This window comes from Cricetulus griseus, chromosome 5, assembly GCF_003668045.3.
Source record: "Cricetulus griseus strain 17A/GY chromosome 5, alternate assembly CriGri-PICRH-1.0, whole genome shotgun sequence".
In the NCBI taxonomy this organism is placed as follows: Eukaryota; Metazoa; Chordata; class Mammalia; order Rodentia; family Cricetidae; genus Cricetulus; species Cricetulus griseus.
Genome location: NC_048598.1, coordinates 8,175,565 through 8,195,949, shown reverse-complemented (window position 1 = coordinate 8,195,949; position 20,385 = coordinate 8,175,565). Strand labels below are relative to the sequence as shown.

The 20,385-nt window shown below is 44.8% G+C and overlaps 1 protein-coding gene across 2 annotated transcripts in view; it reads right to left on the bottom strand.

The window, feature by feature from the left end:
* Tgfb2 (transforming growth factor beta 2) overlaps positions 1 to 20,385 on the bottom strand; it is an 81,793-nt gene that overhangs the window by 4,912 nt on the left and 56,496 nt on the right. For both annotated transcript variants that reach the window (XM_027418738.2, XM_027418739.2), the window contains 3 exons: positions 4,278 to 4,410; positions 4,057 to 4,167; positions 1,353 to 1,530 (listed from right to left, as the gene is read on the bottom strand). In XM_027418738.2, the coding sequence (XP_027274539.1) occupies positions 1,353 to 1,530; positions 4,057 to 4,167; positions 4,278 to 4,410 (422 nt within the window). The remainder of the gene's footprint in view (positions 1 to 1,352; positions 1,531 to 4,056; positions 4,168 to 4,277; positions 4,411 to 20,385) is intronic.

Here is a 20,385-nt window from a genome sequence, read left to right as displayed (position 1 = left end):
CTGTCATCTCACACCATGTCAACAGTGAGGTACCAAATGAATCTCTGAGCTACTTTTCAGTGTGCATTCTATACCCTGACCTTCCTGTCTGTAACCTAGGAAATCAATATTAATCTTCAATGTACTAAGAGTAAACAAGGAGACACTTGAAAAGGACAGTGTCTCCCTGCTGAACAGCTGCCATCCAGCCTCTACTGCTGTTTTGTGCACACAATAAATAAAATGCAACATATACCTTCAGAGAGCCTGCAGGGGCATTTCCCTTTGAGAATGTATCCTATGCTTGACCACTTGTTACTAGATCAAGGAATGAATCAGAGTTCAAGAAATATCAAGTCTTGTTGGCATAATCACTGTCTCTGGTGACCAAAATATCCTCTTCTGTCTCTGACCTATAACATGGTGAACATCTCATGAAGGGGACCCTGCCCCTGATAAACAACTTCCAAACAAGCAGTCCTCCCTCAACGGGGAGCCCAGAAGTTCATGCCTCTCCCATTCAGGCATTCATACAAAAGTGGCAAACAAATTCTTGCAGCCCAAGGTATGACCATCAGCCTTCTTATGCCATCTTATTTTTATACGTCAGAAAGAGATCAAACCTCAGGTAAAGAATTCCTATAAACGATGGATCTTACTGATCTAGCCAAAACCTCAAGGAAACTTGTGGGCCAAGAGCTATCAGAACCTATCAGCATCCAAGCACATTGGAGAGACTTGTAGGAAACACTCTGGTCCTGTTTTCTTTCTTCACACCTGGTCCACTGCTAGAGGCTAGGACCACTGCACTGGAAGAACTATTGAGAGTCTTCAGGAAACCTCAATGACATGGCTGCCTAAACAATACCTGTGACATGCCAGCAAGGATGGGGTACATGTCACAGAGCCCTGCTCCCAGATAAAGACCTATAGGTCATTAATGATGGCTAAGAGATGAAGAATTAGCCTTCCCCAGAGATGCACCCCTAATTGGTTATCCAACACAAAGTGGATCAGCTCAAAACATATATAAATAAACAACACTAAATAGAGCCAGTAGGTTGCATCTATGCATTTATTTGTGTGTGTGTAAAACAATAATAATTAAAGAAAAAGAGGCCATGAATTTGGGATAGAGCATAGGATGAAAGTGAGGGGTTGGTGGTAGGAAGTGATGTACTATAATTATATTTTAATAAATAATAAAATATTTTTAGAAAGTCCCTGTTTCTAAAGAAAGCGCTGTTATGAGATCCAATGGCTTTACTGTCTATACCTGTCCTTGAGCAATGACTTCCATTCAGGTCAATATGTGAAGGAGAAAGCAAAGGGTGAACAGATGCAGTCATTTGTTTTTATGTTCATTTCTTTACCTGAAGCAATAGGCAGCATCCAAGGCGCGCTTCTTCCGCCGGTTGGACTGTTGTGACTCCAGTCTGTAGGAGGGCAACAGCATTAGCAGGAGATGAGGGGTCTTCCCACTGTTTTTTTTCCTCATGGACTTTATAGCTTTCTGATCGCCACTGGTATATGTGGAGGTGCTATCAATACCTTGAAAAAACACATTTGGGTAATAAACATTTAGCTTTACCTTTGTCAAATATAAGCAGCAATATTTATATAATATAGTTTCCCACGTGTACACAGTCACAAACAATCGTGATGACTGCTGCAGCTGCATCGACTGGCTATCATCATTCCCCACAGAAGCAGATATGCCACAATGGGCCTCGCACAAGGGACAATGAAAACACGTCTAAATGGGCCTCTTGTCTGGCGGCAGTTCTGTGTTGAAGGCATGGGTATTACTGGGAAAAGTCACTACAGAAGGAGTCTTTGACCTATGGTCCAAGGGCAATCTAGGCAGTTTATTTTAGTCCATCCTCAGTGAGGGCTGTGTTCAAGCTCTCAGCAACAGAACACACAGCCATAGAGCACGCCTTGTCGCCTGCTGGTTCCCTCTTTTCCGGAGACCATCAACCCAGAGACTTTCCTAATGAGCATAACCCGAGGTGCAGCTAAATGGCCGTGAGCTAGGTTCAAGGGAAGCAGGAGTCACCCTTACCTAATGCTATTTTGGGAAGCTGTGCAGAAAGAGCTTTTTCATTTACTTTATGGCATCCTCAACACTTTTCTGATTCCATCTGAGATTTAGAAACTCGAGCCTCCTAAAGCATGCTCGGGAGAGTGCCAGTTTAAGCATTTAATCTCCACTCAGAGAATTGAGGCTAGGTTAGAGACCAAAATAAATCTCTGCCCCTTCAGGGAGTGTTTTTCCATGACCATGGGCTGCTGGGGATTTCTAAAAGTGGACTGAGGTCCCAGGTGAGGTTATGAGGGAAGGCTGGCAGATGCCACAACAGTGTGTGGCCTGGACTTCCCTTTCACCTCCTCACCCAACAGTTCGCTGTCTCGTAAGTCAAGTGACTTGAACCCTCGGCATCTTTATTAACTCTGTACGTTGATGAATTCAGCTCCAACCTGAGCAGGGGAAATGAGAACCTCCTTTGTATTAGCTGCCACTGAAATCTGACAGGGAAGACACTTGCAATAGTGGGTGCAGGCTAGAAAATGGTGGTTCGCCCTGACACCCAGAAGGAAGGTTAAGTACAGAGACTGAGATAGGAGACCATTCTCGTCTTTGGTGAAAAGTACTTCTTGGTGCTTGAAATTTTGCTTCTGAGGTTAGAAATGGATTCCCTTGAATCCTATTATCTACTTCAACCATCTCAGCAGATAGGAAGCTGACTTGCTTGGGTGAGGAATAAAGGGCTTCACTGCCCCATAGTTAACAGGGCTACTTAGCCAGTTTCACCACTAGGCGTGAAGCAGTGAAAATCTGGAGTTTATTCCTTTCTTCCAATCCTTTCTGCTTAGAAGAAAATATTTTTATTTTAAAATTATGTATATGAGAGGATTCCCAGAGCTTGGCCTAGTGCTTGGTTATGGATCTGTGGATCTGGTTCCATCAATTACTGGATGAAAGCTCTGTGATGACAGTTGGGGTGGTCACCAATCTGATTATAGGGGAAGGCCTGGTTATATTCAGGCACCCTCTCCACTACTGCTAGGAGTCTTAGCTGGGGTCACCCCTGTGCATTCCTGGGAATATCCCGGTTTCAACCTAACCCCATAATGGCTCTCTCTATCAGACATCTCTTCCCTTGCTCTCCCTCTCTGCCCCTCCCCCAACTCGACCATCCTGTTTCCTCTTGTTCTCCTCCCCCATCACTGCCCTTTCCTGCTCCCCTTACTCCCAGCTTACCCGGGAGCTCTCATCTAATTCCCCTTCCCAGGGTGATCCATGAAGAGAGGGAGTAGGGATACATGAGCAAGGGAGGTCAAGATCATGATGGAGACAGCTGAACCAAGCTGGTGGGAACTCATGAACTCTAGATTGACAGCTGTGGAGACTCCATGGGACTGAACTAGGCAGGCCCTCTGCATGTGGGAGACAGTTGTGAAGCTTGAGGTATCTGAGGGGCCCCTGGCAGTAGGACCAGGACCTATACCTGGTACATGAGCTAGCTTGTGGGAACCTATTCCCTATACTCAGCTTTAATGGGGGTGGGGAGCTTGGTCCTGCTTCAACTTAATGGGCCAGGCTTTGTTGACTCCCCATGGGAGCCCTTACCTTTTGAGAGGAGTGGATGGGGGGTGGGCTTGTAGTGAGGCAGGGGGCAAGAGGTGGGGTGGGAGAGAGAACTGTGATTGGAATGTAAAATGAAATTAAAATAAATAAAAAAATTATGTACATGTGTGTGTGTGTGCATTTGAGTGCAGGTGCCCTTGGAGGCCAGAAGAGGTCGCCAGATTCTCCTGGAGCAGGAGTTATAAGCAGTTGTGGATTCTGGGAACTGAACTCAGATTCTTTGCAAGAGCAATACTTGCTCCTAATCACTGAGCCATCTCTCCATCTCTCCAGCCACACTTTCTTCTTTCTTCTCTCTTCCACCAAGTAGATCATCGCCAGATGAATGAAAGTTCCCACCCATCACCGAACAATGCCATTTTCACATGCAAACTGACATCGACCCTCAGAAGACATTCTCACAGTGAGAATGAAGCTTCCATTACCTGCAAATCTGGCTTCGAGCTCTTCACTCTTATTCGGGATGATGTAATTGTTAGAGGGCACGAAGGTGCAGCAGGGGCAGTGGAGACTTATCTTAAATCCCAGGTTCCTGTCTGGAAAACATTAAGTTAAGGAAGTCATTTGTACATGCGTGTATGTCTGCAGTCAGTTCCCAAGCTGCCGGGGCCACATCTGGGGAGAGAAAAAGGAGGAGCTCTGAAACCTTTGTGGTGGAGCCACTCGTGCACGGCGTCCGTCACGTCGAAGGAAAGCCATTCGCCCTCGGCTCTCGTTTTCACAACCTTGCTATCAATGTAGCGCTGGGTTGGAGACGTTAAGTCTTTTGATTTGAGGATCTAGAGAGGGGGGGAAGAACAGGAGAAACCACTCAGCTGGATGCTGACAGGATGACCAAACCCAAACCAACCACGCTATTCCGAGTCATTGACAGTTAGCTCCAAGTCTGTATTCACGCATCGGCATCCCAAAAGTGCAGTTTCATATGTGACAACATAACACCAGGCTGCTTGCTCTGAAAAGGGTAACTACAAAATCTGCTGTGTTTTCTAATAAAGATGACAGCAACCATAAAGTCTGGTGTTGAAAGAAAAGCGACAGTCATTATTTTACTTTGCTGACAGAAGCTCTGTAAGAATCCGCCATAATAATTTTTTTTTAATGCTATGAGGTTTGTGGCTTTGTTGTTCTATCTCTGTACTTCTTTAATTTGGGGATCTGGGAGATGAGGGAACAGTTCAAAAAACCACACAGCCCTTGGATTATAAATCCAATAGAGAGAGAAAGGGCTTGCTCCTGTTTCCGAAATCTGCTGACGTTAAAATATAGACCTCTGGCTAGGGTTTTGACTCTCAGTGTCACTTGTGATTGGTGGTGAAATCCTGCATCCTGCCATCTCAGGACTTCGGGCAGGATCGGTCTAGCACAGTGTGCCAGTGAGAGTCTGAAAACAGATCTGCCTAAGCACCAAGACGTCAGGAAGACAGAGAAGGACCTGTGACCCAATGCTCTGGGGGTTCGCAGGAAGCGTACATCTGAGGTGGTTTCTACAAGTCTCTTTTAAAGTGATCACATTTTATGAACTAATCTGTGACCCTAAATCTCCTGGAGCTCTGTTGAATCCTATGTCCAGCCCATGGCTGGCCTTTCAGTGGTACTTGAGGGCTCAAGCCACAGATCTTCCTGATTCCCAGTCTAATTTTGAAGGTGTTTCCTACTTAGGGATTTGGTTGCTCCGGTAAATTCATTAGCTTCTCCAGATCATGGGGTCATGCCATCAACTTGACAACATTTCAAAGAGTAACACTCTACTGATTCAACAGCTACTAACTGACTCTTGAGTAGATATATTTGTTCCCTGGTAAACTGCAAAACCAAAACACATTATCAACTAGTTGTTAATGCACCCCCCCACACACACACACACAAACATACAGGTCTTCACAGTTTGCTGCAAATAATGTGGCATAAATGATTCCTGGGATATTTGGGGTTAGAGTGGATTCACCCCCAGAGTTAACAAATTACTATGGAGAAGAAAGAAGCATCAGCTGGGGCTGTGTCTCAGTGGGAGACTGCTTGCCTAGCATCCAAGAGGCCCTGAGTTAGATCCCTAGACTAGAGAAGGAATGGAAGAAGGGAGGGATGGAGGGATGGAGGGAGGGAGGGAGGGAGGGAGGATGGGAGGGAGGGAGGGAGGGAGGGGACAAGGGGAAGGGAAGGGAAGACAAGAAAGGAGACTCTGAATTTACATGCTCAGGTGTCCTTCAGACAAACTTACTCTCCAGGCCTGCCCCATGGACAAACCCCACTAGATGGAAGAATGCAGGGGTAATTATGTCCCTGTAACAGGTTAGAAATTCTTTTCACCAGTTAAAGGAAACCAACGAATGTGACTTCAGGGCTGGGTACAATGGACTCAGGGCTTAATGCACTCTATTTGGTTTAATTTAATCCTCCAAAGGATTCCTGTAAAGTAGATTAAGCAAATGGAAAACCGGGAGGATTCAAAGCCCACCCCACCCCCAAGCCAGTGGGACCATGGGGTCACAACCCCTTGTCCTAGGTTAGGAAGAATTCAATAATCACAGCAAATATCTTTGGACAAGATTATAATAACTCTTGATGCTGGCGGAAGGCATACCTAGCTGAGGCTGACACAACAAAGCATCCTTGAGTTCTCTAGGGAGAAAAGGCTGACTTGGCGAAGAAGACACAACTTATTCAGCTGAGAATAAATGGCACAATTTGCCCAATATGGGATAAGAATATAAAAACAATAGTGGAGATGGAATTTCATCCCCTTCCCTACTGGCCAGAGCATGCCCAGACTCATCCTTCCTCCCTGGAATTTCTCCTAGGATGTCTTCTGTTAGATGGTTCCTGATTATATGGTAATTTTGCATATTTTCTGTGCTTTAATAGCTTATGCATCTTCATATAATTAATACATAGGAATACTACCCAGAACAAAAACTCATTTTCATTGTTGAAATAATTACATATAAATTATATTTTATATGATTATCTGGTACTAAGAACAATTTATACTATAAATCTTGCATGTCAAATTAAATGTATATCAACTATCTATGATACACATGACACATGTACATGATTCTATCTACACACACATACACACACACACACACACACACACACACACACACACACAATATTCAGTCTCATTGAAGTCAAGAATATCATGACCTCATTAATCAATTGGAAGAAAAACACATACTGGCACACTGATAGAAAAACATTTATTCTCCTTACATTTCTGTACATGTGTGAGTCTGTATGGAAGCCCTCGTGTCATGGGAGGTGTGGCCATCGGAGCACAGTTCACAGGAGTCAGTTCTCACCACCATTGTGTGGGTCTCAGGAACTGAACTCAGGTCAGCAGGCTTGGTGGCAGTCATTTTTGTCTGCTGAGCCACCTCACTAGCCCATTGATGGGATTTCTTTACCTGCTGTATCGGTAAATCTACATTATCCTGATCTGATAGCAAAGGGACTCCAGCTTTTCTGTTGTGACTCCTTTGGAGAGTTAGGGGTTGGGGCTTCCTCAGTCACAGAGCACTGGGAGGCTCAGCCGATGGACTGAGAAGGGCCTGCAGGACTGTTTTTGTACAGGTTTAAAACTCATGAAAAGGCCACGTGTCGATAACCCCATGAAAAACAGGAGGCCCTGTAATTCTGAGACAGAGAAGGGATAATTTTCTTTCTGCTTCAGTGTCTTGAACTCCCCGGACAAGGACTTTTAAACTCACTTGCAGTATTGACTCCACTCTTCCCCTGTCCTTAGAAGAAACAGGAAACAGCTGTTTCTCATCACTCAGAGGAGAGTCCTCAGGCTCCCGAAGACTCTCATTAAGTCCCCCCCCCCACCAAGCCTGTTTTCTCTCTCTAAGCTAAATAAACGGAGTTCCTTTAGACCTCATTTAGAGGAGCAGACTCCCAAACCTCTCATCACTGAGTGGCTAACAAGAACCGATGGAGTTTTTCAAAAGTGTCCCTCCACAGCATTCATGATTACCCCCACCAGAAGAACTTCTAATCACACCTCACAATGAAATCTTCACTTCATAGCTATCTTCAAAAGCTATAGGTGCCATTCCTCCAATTCCCTGTTTATTCCCATACGTCAGCATATTAAGTCTAAGAGAAGGTGTATGATGCCTCAGCCCACTGGTCTTTTCTTACATTCCAGAAGTCACAAACGTGCTAGGGAAGTAGTTCCAGCAGTAAAGTGCCTGTCATGCAAACATGGGACTCTGAGTTCAGCTCCCCAGCGCTTACCTGAAAAGTCCGGCATGGAGGCATGCATCTGTAACTACAGTACAAGAGTAGAGACAGAAGGATTTCAGAAGTTCACCAGCCAGTCGGCCTAGCTGAATGGAGAGAGACCCCTTAAAAAGTGGAATGTGATCAAAGAGCACATCCAACATTGAGCTCTGGCCTCCACACACAAGTCACACAAAGAAGGACTAGCCCAGTTAGCTTTTGCTACCTAAGCCTTTCTCTTGTCCCTAAGCCAGGGCATGGAATGTGACCAGTGGCTGGTTCATTCTGGATTGCTGTGTTTCTTTCTACAATTTTTCATGACAGAGGTAATTTGGTTGATGAGCAGCTATCTGTCTTGACACAGTTAACCAATGGTGCCCATCCATTCTAGATTCTATCCTCAGCAGGCCAGAACCTGCAATATGCTGGGGCTCTTCTGGAACATGACTTTCTAACCACTTCTGGCCTTGCCGGGCGAATTGAATTGCACGTTTCCCAACTGACTGATGACACCTAGACTTGGTATTGAGATTATACAAGTTAATTAAATGCCTAGAAGCTGATGATTCGCAAGACCAAAAGAAAAGGGAGGTAGGACTTCTGAAAACAAACAACAACAACAACAAAACACCAAAGCATTCTAGAAGGTCTTCACAATGATGACTTGCTATAAGGAAAAAGTGTATTTTTGAAAACAGCATGGCAGGTTCCTCCAAAGAGTAAAGATAATTGCCATGTGATCCAGTTTCTTCTGCTATGAAGAAACACCATGGCCAAGTCAGCTTATGAAAGAAAGCATTTAATTGGGAGCTTGCTTACAGTTTCAAAGGGCTAGCCCATGACCATCATGGTGGGTAGGATATCAGCCGGCAGGCGAGCATGATGCCGTAGTTCCAGCTGAGAGCTTATATCCCGATGCATAGGCAAGAGACAGAGAAGTTGAGAAACTGGGCCTGAAATGGGTGTTTGAAACCGAAACGCCCAACCGCCACTGACACACCTCCTCCAACAAGGCCACACCTCCCAATCCTTCCTAAATAGTCCACCAACTGAGAACCGAACATTCAAATATATCAGCCTACGGGTGTCATCCTCATTCAAATCATCACCCCCACGCCCACGGTAACATTGTTCACAGAGCCAAACGGTGGAGAAAGCCCAAATGCCCATGAGAAGATGTATGGATGAGCCAAATGTGATAAAAACATACGGTAAGCTATGGTGTACAGCCAGGGAGGGAAGGGCGGTTCTGACATCTGCTTCAACATGCATCAATCTCGAGGACAAGAAACTCAGTACAGGAAGCCAACACAAAGCCAAACTGTCTCACTCGCATGAAAAGCTGGACTGCGAGAACTTAGAAAGAAAGAAAGTAGAATAGTTGTTGCAGGGTTGGGGACACAGGTGACAGGTAATATAGGGCTGCAGTTTCTGTTCTGAAGGATTAACACCACCAATACCACCACCAAATCCCAAGCTGCTGAGATAGACAGCTCAGTGGGTAAAGGCAATTTCTGCCATGGTTGGTGACCCAAGTTTGACCCTCAGAACCTACATGGTGGGAGTTCTGACTCCCACAAGTTGTGCTCTTGTCTGAGCTTGCATACTGACATGTTCACAGACACATACACTCACAATAACTTCAGTTTAAATAAAAAGGGGAAGAGTTGAAAATACTGTCAGTGGGCAGTTGGATGCTAACCTCACAGCACTGACAGCACGATGCCTACGGCAGTAAGTAGACACAGCCATAAGGTGAATTTTAATTTTTCCATATATCTTATCATAATAAGTTTTACTAAATTTAGCTATAAAATAAATAACAAAAAGAAAACTATACTAAAAATCTACAAGGATTCTGTTCTTTGGTTTTCAGTGACTTCCTTGAAACTCTCTATTTCAAAGAAAATTAAGAGCTGAGGATTAAAGATGGCAAAGGATGATATGATTTATGAAAAAACATAACACAGATCAGCAATTAGCACAGCTATATAAAGAAACAACCTTCCACTCTCATTAAAAAATAGTCACATCATGTGAATATGTGGGAACATACATACATGTACACACATATATTAATTTCAAGTTAATATGGTAATTTAAAGTTTCTCTCATTTTTATAGTCCTCTGTGTGTGTGTGTGTATGTGTGTGTGTGTGTGTGTGTGTGTGTGTGTGCGCATGAGCATGCATGCTCACTCATGAGTGACACAGTGAACACATAGAGCTCAGAGGACAACCCTGACAAACCTGTCTCTCTTACCATGTGAGTCTTAGGGATCAAACTCAAGTCCTCAGGTATGCAAGTACCCTTACATACTGAGTCATCACACAGGCTCTATTGTTTTTTCCTTTATAGAGCTGACCAACAATAGTTCCTCACTGAATTAGAAGCAGGGGTTCCTAAGAGCTTGAAAATAAGATTCCTCTGTCTCTGACTTAGCTGCCACCCACAGCGCTGCCTTCGTTACATCACTGATACAGACAAGTTATACACAACGTGTGCAAAATACTCACGTCTCACCTTTGGCAGGGCTTTAAGTTCTTCACCGAGTTACAAAACCCCTACACAAAAGGATTCATTCATCCCTCCACCCCTGGAAAGCAGCCAGCTCAGGAATGGCTAGAGGTGAAAGTCACTGTGTTACTGAATAGTTTAGGGATTTTTTAAAAAAGTAAAAGTATAGTTAAAAATTGCAGCCAGAAAAAAAAAAAAACTTCACTGTAAAAGAATAGTACTGTAAATCAACTTGGGATTTGGCTCAGTGCCAAGGGTGACATCTCTCCATGACATACCATGGCATTCCAAGAAGGTTGTGGGAACTGGACATCACTATCTGTATCTGGACATTAATGACCCTTCCGAAGAGTCAACTCAGCCAGCCTTCTAATGGAAAGGAATGGGGAGATAAAGAAAACCTGCACTGGCCTAACTGGTGTCAGCCATCTTCCCGTGACAGTCTTAATGTTTCCAGTTTTCCAACTGTCATGAATGTCTTAAGTGTATTTAAACGATTAGGGTTTCCAACGTCATTAATGAATACCTATTTAAGTGTACACTCTGTTGGCTGAGACTCTTGATTGTGCTTGACACCAAGTTATGAACTTCTGAATCCTAAAGCTCAAGACTGGAAAGGCCCTGCAGAAGCCAGCTGCTCCAGCCCAGCCAAGCTCGTGCTCATCTCTCTTTGTGAAGAGGTCTTTCCTCACCTCTTTACAAGAAAGGCCACCTGTCACCTCTAGACATTTCAAACTCTGCAGATTCTACCTTAATGAACAGTCCCATCAAACAGGCTCAGTTAATCATAGACTTGTGGCTGTGCAGTCAATGGAACTCTTCAAATATTTCCAGTTTGCTTTGAGTCCAACTAAAACTCTGCATAGTAGACACCATGGCTCTGAATAGAGATTCAGAAAGCCCGGAGTACACATGTCATTGGCAAAGCCTGGGAGGAAGAGCCTGGATGCGGAGGGAAGAGGGTTTCCAATATTGCATTTTGCTTGCTCCAGTAAAAAGTGATATTCTCTCTTCTCCATGACAGCCCCCGTCACGAGAGGAGGTTTCCTTCAACTTGACCTTCCTAAAGGTCAAGTTCAAGGTGCTGTGCTGTGAATGCCCTTTGCCCAACCCAGCACTGGGTACTGAGCCAAAGCCCTGTACTTGTTATCCAGGTTGGTAGCTTGCTGGATTCTCTCTGAATGCTGTCTGCCACTCAATATATGTATCTTCCTTTTAGCATTGTATCTGTTACTGCTTACTCAATGTCTTTATCATGTTGGTGTCAAAGTTAACCATCATGGCACCCAAACCAGAACCTGTTGCTAGATGGAGTCCCTTCCTTCCTGGCTGGTTGTCTCTGAAATCACACTTTATACCAGCTACAGCAAAGAAAGGAGAGTTTCAACAACTGAGAGGACTATAAGGTCTGTTTAGGGGAACTGTCCCGCTCACCTGGGTGAAGGGTCATTTATTCCCCCATTCTGTGGCCCTTAAGGTTCTCCATGCAAAGTGCCCTTGAAGACCATCAGTGTTGTCACGACTTTAGGGACTTTGGGAGTCAGACACACCCAAGCTCTCACTCTCTAGACCTGTGAGGTTTCAAAACCAACTTATACATTAGCTAAAATGTCACAAGCTGCAATTCTTCTGGTGCCTCTCAGATTTCATGAGGCCACCTTTTCATGGCCACTACTCAGACAACTATTAGGGGCCCATCCTCCTCCATATAGCCCCATATTTCCTAATTATCCCTGCAGTGAACTTACTTGGAAACAGGATCCTGGGTTAGGAACTGGTGCTTCCCAGTTCCCGTGGGAAGGCGGGAACAAACACACTGCAACAGTGAGTATCACACACTATTCGATGGAGAGGACTTTGAAATGTGTAACCAAACTGTGAAATCCTTCAGAGAAACATGGTTCTTTCTAACAATTCCTTATTACCCTACACAACCTTCCCCTGGCACCTTGTACAGCCCTGTCCTGTATAAATTCCTATCACTAACAAACCTAGAAACACTTGCTCTAGAGATAAGTAAGTCCCTGAATAGTCAGTCTTTCACAGTGACAAATGAAAACTACCTAGGGTTTTATACACACCTGCAGACCAACCACAGAGGTTACAGATACCACTGAGAGTGGAATCACTAGGGTCTGTGGTAGGATACTGGACGAGACCCTTTCTGGTGTGTTACATGTTACTAGGAGAATATGAACTGGGGTAAGGGGAGCAGAAAAGAGAACTGCCAAGTGATGGAAAGTGGAGCCTTCTAGAATCAGAGCTAGCAGAGATGATTGTTTGCTTTTCCAGAGACAGAAATGTGACTCTCTTCCTAGTCACACTGGGCCACTTTAGGGGTTCCTGACAAACCAAGGCTGCCATTATTAACCTTCTAAGGTGGCTTAGCAGACCTACTACTTACTACTTCTGCTAACACCGTGTCCTGTAATTGCCATGGCTCCTTTGTAATTGTACCCTTCCAAGAAGTCCCAAGTAATGTATGCCTGGCAAGGACTTCTCCGGAGGCTGCTGAGGCAGCCTGCAAAAGGCATCAACTTTGGAAGAAAGGAGAAAGTGAGAACAGACTCTCTGGAGCTCAGAGAAACATGGCCTGTGCTGCTGTGGTTCTCTTTATAGTACAGAGCTCAGCACTTGATAAACACCTACAGTATACATGACCAAGAGAACCTCCAATCAAGGAGAAGGACACACAGAATCCTTTTTTTACGCTGATGTCACCAGCAATGTGCTGAGACACCACCATACATATACACACTCCTCCTCTGATGGAAACGCCTTATAATTCTCTATTGTCCCCTCCTTTCGTTCATTCTACCCATGCACCTTTGTGCTAACTGTGACTGCACATAAGCATAAACAAGTAAAGTCACTGCTCCAAGTCTAAGGGATGAAAGAGACCTTTGTCACTTGAAAATGTCAATGCTGCAGCTCAGAGGGACATTCGAGGCCATAGCAGACATCACACAACTCAGAGGGGATTCTCCCAGGAGATCTGGATTCTCAGGAGACAGACCGTGCGACATAGCATCTTGATGGGTCAAGTCCACAGTACCCTTTTGTTGGCTGAACTGGCTCATTCCGTGAGGCTGCACCGCATAGCCTAGTGCTTTACCACAGATGTGAAAGAGTGTGTGTGAAATCGGCCCCCGGACTCCTGGGGCTCTCTTCTGATTTTCTTATCTGACTTCCTATTTTATTTCTCTGGTCCGACGCTGACACAGACAGGTTTGGAAAACACATTTCTAACAGCTTCTTCCTACTTCCTGATACCCACAGCACGCATGGCCTGTGTTGTAATTTATGTACGTTTTTGCACTCGACCTGGAGCGTCTTCATTAGTGGTTGGGGCTATACAGTACTAAGCTTAAATAAGTCAAGAATCAGCCTGGTTTTTGTTTGTTTTAAAAAGTATAGAGAGCTTAGGGGTTATCATCTTAGTTTGCTTCCTGTCACAGTGACAAAATACCAGAGGCTGTGTTCTTTGTAAAGCAAAGAGGTTTATCTGGCTCATAGTTTTTTTTTGGGGGGGGGGCAAAAGTGAAAGCTTGGGCAGTCAAATCTGTCTGGGATCCGGTGAGGACATGTGAGTTACATCACATTATGGTGAGAGTATGTGCCAAAGTGGCATGAAGGAACAAAGAAAGGCCAACATAGGGTAGCCTTGCTTCACAATGTATGCAAGGGAGGAAGTACAGACACCACTGAAATGGATTGGGTGGGGGGCAGGGATGTATTGAGGATAAGAGAGAGGGGAGGTCCAGAGGCATCTAGAAGAGTCCAGAGCCTAGAAAAAGAGAAACAGACCGGACACGGCCAAGGCTAGGGAAGTGGAGAGAATAGCAAAGAATAGCAAGAATTATGGCAGGGGGATGGGGACTTGCCCTTATAAAAAAAGGGGGGAGTCTGGAACAGCCCAGGAGCTATCACAGTATGGGGGTTGGGGGAGGTGAGGAGGGCCCGGAAGCTAGTGTGGGTGCTTTGTAAAGTACAACAAGTAGGTATGACAGGGACTGAGGGGGCCTGGAGGCCAGTATGGGCCTTGAAATGCCAATAGGTGCCACAGGTATATGACAATGGAGAGTCATATGTCCCTTCTTCCAGAGGCAAGGGAAGTAACCCCCTCTGTTAGATGGGAATCCCTTTCTCTCATTCCTGGGAAATGCTGTTTTTTATCTAACTACCAGAAATCCTTCTGTAGTCCAGCTTGAATTGAACTTAGACTCAATTTTGACCAAGTCAGTGGGTCTGCTCTTTTGGGAGGAGTTGGGGTACCCTTTGGACTTGACCTATCACAAGCCACTTTTAGGGAAAGAGTAACTCAGTTTCACTAGGCCAAATCCCCACTACAACATGGAAATTAACCACTGTCAAGGGTCTTCCTTCAAGGCACTAATTCCTCACTATGCTTCACTTCTTCAATTCCCTGCCACTTGTCAACACCCTTCCGCTGGAGATTATGCCTTAAATGAGAGAGCCATTAAGGGACAAACCGTTCCTAAACCCAAGAGTATCAATTCCATTAACTTGTTATAGAATCTTATTTTTTTAAGCCTACGTTGTTATTATCTACTTTGCCAATTGCTAAAGAAATAACAGAAAATGGGTAGGTAAGTACATTTCTTTCTCCATAGATATTTGGAGAGAGATCTTTAAAAACCAATGCAGGACATTTTCCAAAGCTAAAGGAGTGAGTAATGGTTCTTAAAGAACCTTTATGATGTCACACACTCATTTTAACAATGACCTTGTTATGAAAGCAGCTACTAAGTACTCATTATGCAGGCAAGAGTAGTGGGGGAAAGGAAAGACAACATGAAGATGGAGTGACCACAAGACAAAGTGCATTTGGTGATGAAGAGCATCAAAGAGAAAAAAAAGTACAGCTGAGCGTAGAGGTGGCTCAGTCAGAAAGGGGACCCTGAGGTGACAGACAGGGTAGGGCACAAAGTAACCAGCAAGTCACAGATGGGCAAACACCTAAGGGACTGAAGGGAGCCAGGCACATTGGTAACTCTAGAAGTGCATTGTGGGTAGAGAAAAGAGTAGACGAAAGTCTTAGCAGGGTGTGAGTAGATTGTGGGTAAGGACCAGCACATGGGATCTTCATAGTAGTCTAAGGCAGGAAGCAGCACTTTTCAGTCAAGTATGATCACAGAGGGAGACCAGAGAGGCCTGAAGTCATATCTAATTGAAAACCCGGACCTCATTGTCTAAACTCTCCACCAGAACTGTGGCAGTTAAAAAAAAAAAATCAATAGCACCTTTCAAACATCCAGATCTGTCCTTAAAGAGGTGTCCTCAAAACTGTGATCTGAGCCTACTTCTGCAACAGAAGTTCGGTTGAAAAAAAACCCATTTTGAACTTTCCCAAATGCCAGAGCCACAAAGTAAGCATGTGTTCTCCCTTGGAAGAGACTTTGGGCTCTGGAGGTTATGGAAGAGTTGAGGCGCCAAACATTTGCAGCAGGATAAAAAGAACTTTATTGAAAATCAGTTCAGAGGGGGCTGGAGAGATATCTCAGTGGTTAGGATCAAGGGACCCATGTTCTGTTCACAACATCTATATTGGGAGGTTCACAAACTTTTTAACTCCACTTCTGGGATCTCTGATGTCCTCATCTGGCCTCTGCGGACACCAGACATATGTGGTGACATACACACATGTCGGCACCCACTCATACACAAAAAATTAAAAAATTAAAAACCAATCCAAGCCGGGCATTGGTGGCTCACGCCTTTAATCCCAGCACTCGGAGGCAGAGGCAGGCGGATCTCTGTGAGTTCGAGGCCAGCCTGGTCTCCAGAGTGAGGGCCAGGATAGGCTCCAAAGCCACACAGAGAAACCATGTCTGGAAAAAAAAAAAAAAAAAACAATCCGAAATAGCAAATCTCTATGTCTGATGATGAGGCAGAAAGTAGTGAGGGGTTGGGGACGAGGTAAAGGGTTGTCCCATTGACTTGATTACTTTCTAGTAGTTCTTCAGAAAGACAGACAAGACGAATCACAGCCCCCCAGCTCACTCATTGTCCTTAGAGAGTTATTCAAACACACGGCCATAAAGTGACATAAATGAACAGGAAACAGTTCAGACCAAGTCCAAGCAGAGATAATGGACAGCATGGCAGTGACTTTCTAATCACAAGCTAGTTCCGCCAAGGTGGCCGGTGGTCCAGACAGTGGTCCACCTCTGCACTGCCTCTGATTTGCCACACTTGGAAGGCCCGTTACCTCAGAGACTCACTCAAGAGAACCTTTCCCTCCAGTTCACGAAGCACAGGCTCAGAAGCGGCATCTGCCCAACCCAAAAGATAATATGGAAAAGGGTAGGAAGCAAAAGCAAACTCAGGGCAGACTGTCTACGAAGTTCCTCCTCTCCTCCTCTCTAAATGGCGCATGAGCAGTGCAGAAAATGTTCTTCAAGGAAGGCCGGAGGCACACTCACGGGGGAGCAACCAGGAACCAGACTCTGCAATAGGGACTACAGTGCTCAACCTTTGGTTTATAACATGCAGGAACCATCTGTAAAGTGAAGATACTGTTCTACAAGCATTCCAATGGAGGCTTGGGAAATTACAATGGTGGTTGCTAGGGAGATAGAGCCTGTTCAAGGTTTCCTTGCACGAACCCTGCACCTGCCAAATCTCTGCCAAGGAAGGTGCTTGTGTTTGTATTGCACCAACTCACAAATAGTTCTTGCCCTAGGACTTCCTTGGGATCCCAAAGGGCAAAGCTCTGCTTTCAGCACACATGGTCCCAACTCCACAGCCTTGTGCTTTCTGTTAATAAGGGGAAGAGGTTGAGAATATGGCTCCTGGAGCCAGACAGCCTGGATGGGAATCCCGGCATGGTCCTCTTCTGACCCGGTGGCCAACACAGTCTCTGAAGTTCACCAGGCTCCAGTGTCGTTGTTTATACCATGCAGGAGATGGCATTACCTACCTTTCCTCAGGTTTGAAAGGGGGTAATGGTTCTTCACACACACACACACACACACACACAGAGAGAGAGAGAGAGAGAGAGAGAGAGAGAGAGAGAGAGAGAGGCACACACACACACACACGCACACACACACAGAGAGAGAGAGAGAGAGAGAGAGAGAGAGAGAGAGAGGCACACACAACACACACACACACAGAGAGAGAGAGAGAGAGCGCACATTATTCACACAGTGAATACTGTATGTGTTAACAATGATTATCAATACTGTTGTAATGTTCCTGGATTACAATATGAAAAGGGGAGTAATAGCACTGCTAGTTATTATTTATTATTGCATGGGCAGGTTTTTTTTTTTGTGTGTGTGTAATTCAGTCCAGAAGGCGTCCGTGTGACTTTGAGGCCCATCTACTCAGGAGGCTAGCTGGCATCCAGCAGCATCATGACTTGATGGAAATGATAACAATTCATTTTCCTTATGAGGCAGGCATGCCATTTGATCACTTTGAAAAACCCTGAGATACTGATGTCCTTGTGTAAAGAGTATTTTTTATACATCATGGCTGTTTTGTTTGTTTATTTGTTTTGGAGGGGGGTTGAAATGGTTACTATGCTGTGTATGTCTCCAACGTGGCGCCAGAAGTGAGGTCAGTCTTAAGGGGATTGTGTGCTGTAAAATTCCACACAACAGGAGCACAGTACAACTTTTTTTTTTTCAGTAGCATATTTTGCAAGTCTAATTTAACAGACAGGTTTTCTGGCCGACCTCTTTTTTTATTTTATATCCCCTTGGGCAATATGAGAAATGAAAGCTGAGAGCTCTCTCTCTCTCCCTCCCTCTGTCTCTCTGTCTGTCTCTCTCTCTGTCTCTCTGTCTGTCTCTCTCTGTGTCTCTCTCTGTCTCTCTCTGTCTCTCTCTGTCTCTGTCTCTGTCTCTGTCTCTCTCTCTCTCTCTCTCTCTCTCTCTCTCTCACACACACACACACACACACACACACACACACACACTGGGTAGGTGGGGGGAAATGAAGCAGTTTTCATTAAATCCATCTGCACTGTTCTCTCTACAGTAGCTAGGAGCCCCTCCTTTCACATCTTAGGAAACCAGGCTCTCTCCGGACTAGGCCATCCAACATCCACCCTGACTTTCAACCTAAAGCTCAGAGATGCACACACATTCAGAGTGTGGCATAGATGAACTATGCAGACTGCCTGCTTAGGTAGGGGATGACTTGTTCTCACTACTAAAATAGTTCACTCATTTTTCTCCACAAATCCTCAAATATGAAAGTCCAATGACTTCGACAGCTTGCAGTGAAGAATCAAATGGATATGGATGATTTATGGCTAGGAGAGCTTGGTCCTTTAGAAACTATGTTGAACAGAGAAGGAGGGAGGTCTGAGAAAGTGGAGGGCAGCTTTGGTTCTCCTACCGTCAAAGTTCTGACGGAGTGCACTGGAGAGGGGTGCTCTCATGGTAAGTTCATGGTGCACCAAATCTATGTGTCTTTGTTCTCTATAAAAATGAATGTTGACAGGGCTTTGGACGTCCATGATCAAGAATCTACATTCCTCTTAAACCCACTGTGTTTAGTTTATCTCAACACATCCACCACCCGCTGGCTCACATGGGTGTATCATTTGGCTACCTGGCAGCATCACTGGTCATCACTTCACACCAACTCCCTGTGAGGAGGTGGCACTTTGGTGGTTTTTCCTCTGAAGCTCTACCCTATAGGAATGGGGTGCCTCAGCCCGTTGCTCTGGGGAGGAAGTGCTGTAAAATCTGATTCACTAATCTGCAGCTAATGAGCTTATTTAAAACTAGCTACCTCCCAAGTGAGACTGGGAAGCTCCTAGTCCCAAGCTCTAGGCTATCAAGCTTCGGCCATCACGGAGGCTTTTGGAAACCACCTGGGTCCAGAAGCAATTGCCCTTTCTCTTCCCAGGAAGAAGCAGAGTCTCCGAGAAGGCAATCATGGGTAGTCCTTTTACAAAATTCTTCAAGAGACTACAGGCTGGGGAAATGACTGGATACACATGCAAATTTACACACACACACCCTTTCTGATCAGTGCCCTGAGGAATCCCAATGTATCTTATTGTATCTTCCAGGAATCACTCTCAGCTGACTCAGAGTCGCCACAGAGTCACCACGTCAACCTCTAGGGAACAGAATATCAAAAGACATAGTAATCAAATCTGGAAACTTTAGGGTTTGCTCTCTGAACAACTGAATTTTTTCAAACAGTTTACCTGTCACTTAATCTCTGTTGTAGAATATTAGTTAAAGATGTGTTTTATTTCTTTATGCTATAGAACAGTTTTTTAATAATGCAAAGATGCGTTGCATCCTTTTATGTTGCATTTGTTTATGAAGCTGTGTTACTTTGCCTATCTAAAACACCTGATTGATCTAATAAAGAGATAAATGTCCAATAGCAAGGCAGGCTGGCATACAGAGAGAATAAATAGAAGGAGAAATCCAGGAGGAGATCTAGAGAAAGAGGAGGAGAGGAAGACTCCAAGGGTCAGCCACCCAGCTACACAGCAGCCGAGGAGAAAGAAGGAAAGAAGGGTATACAGAAATAGAGAAAGATAAAAGCCTAGAGGCAAAGGATAAACAGGATAATTAAGATAAGAAAAACTGCCTAGAAACAAGGCAAGCTAAGGCCAGGCATTCATGAAAGAATAAGCCTCCTTGTGATTTAGTTAGGAGCTAGGTGGTAGGCCCCCAAAGAATAAAAAGTAAAAACAAACAAAATAAAAAACTGTCTCAGAGATTCAGTTTAGCCGTTTTTCTCTATAAGATAGAGAAAGAAGGAGGCAGGGCAAGTAACACAGTCACATGCCACACCTCTGCTGAAGTGGCCACGGCACAGTCAGGAGCACAGACATGCACCGCTCCGATGCTGGCCTGGCTCAACACTGTCTATGAGGCATGAGCTGCCCACAGTGTGCTCTCGGAACACATGCCAAGACTTGAACACCCATTCTAACGAAGGGTCCATTCTAGACAATAAGAAAACGTTCTACATGACCACTACAGAGCTAGTTCCTGAACCCTACTT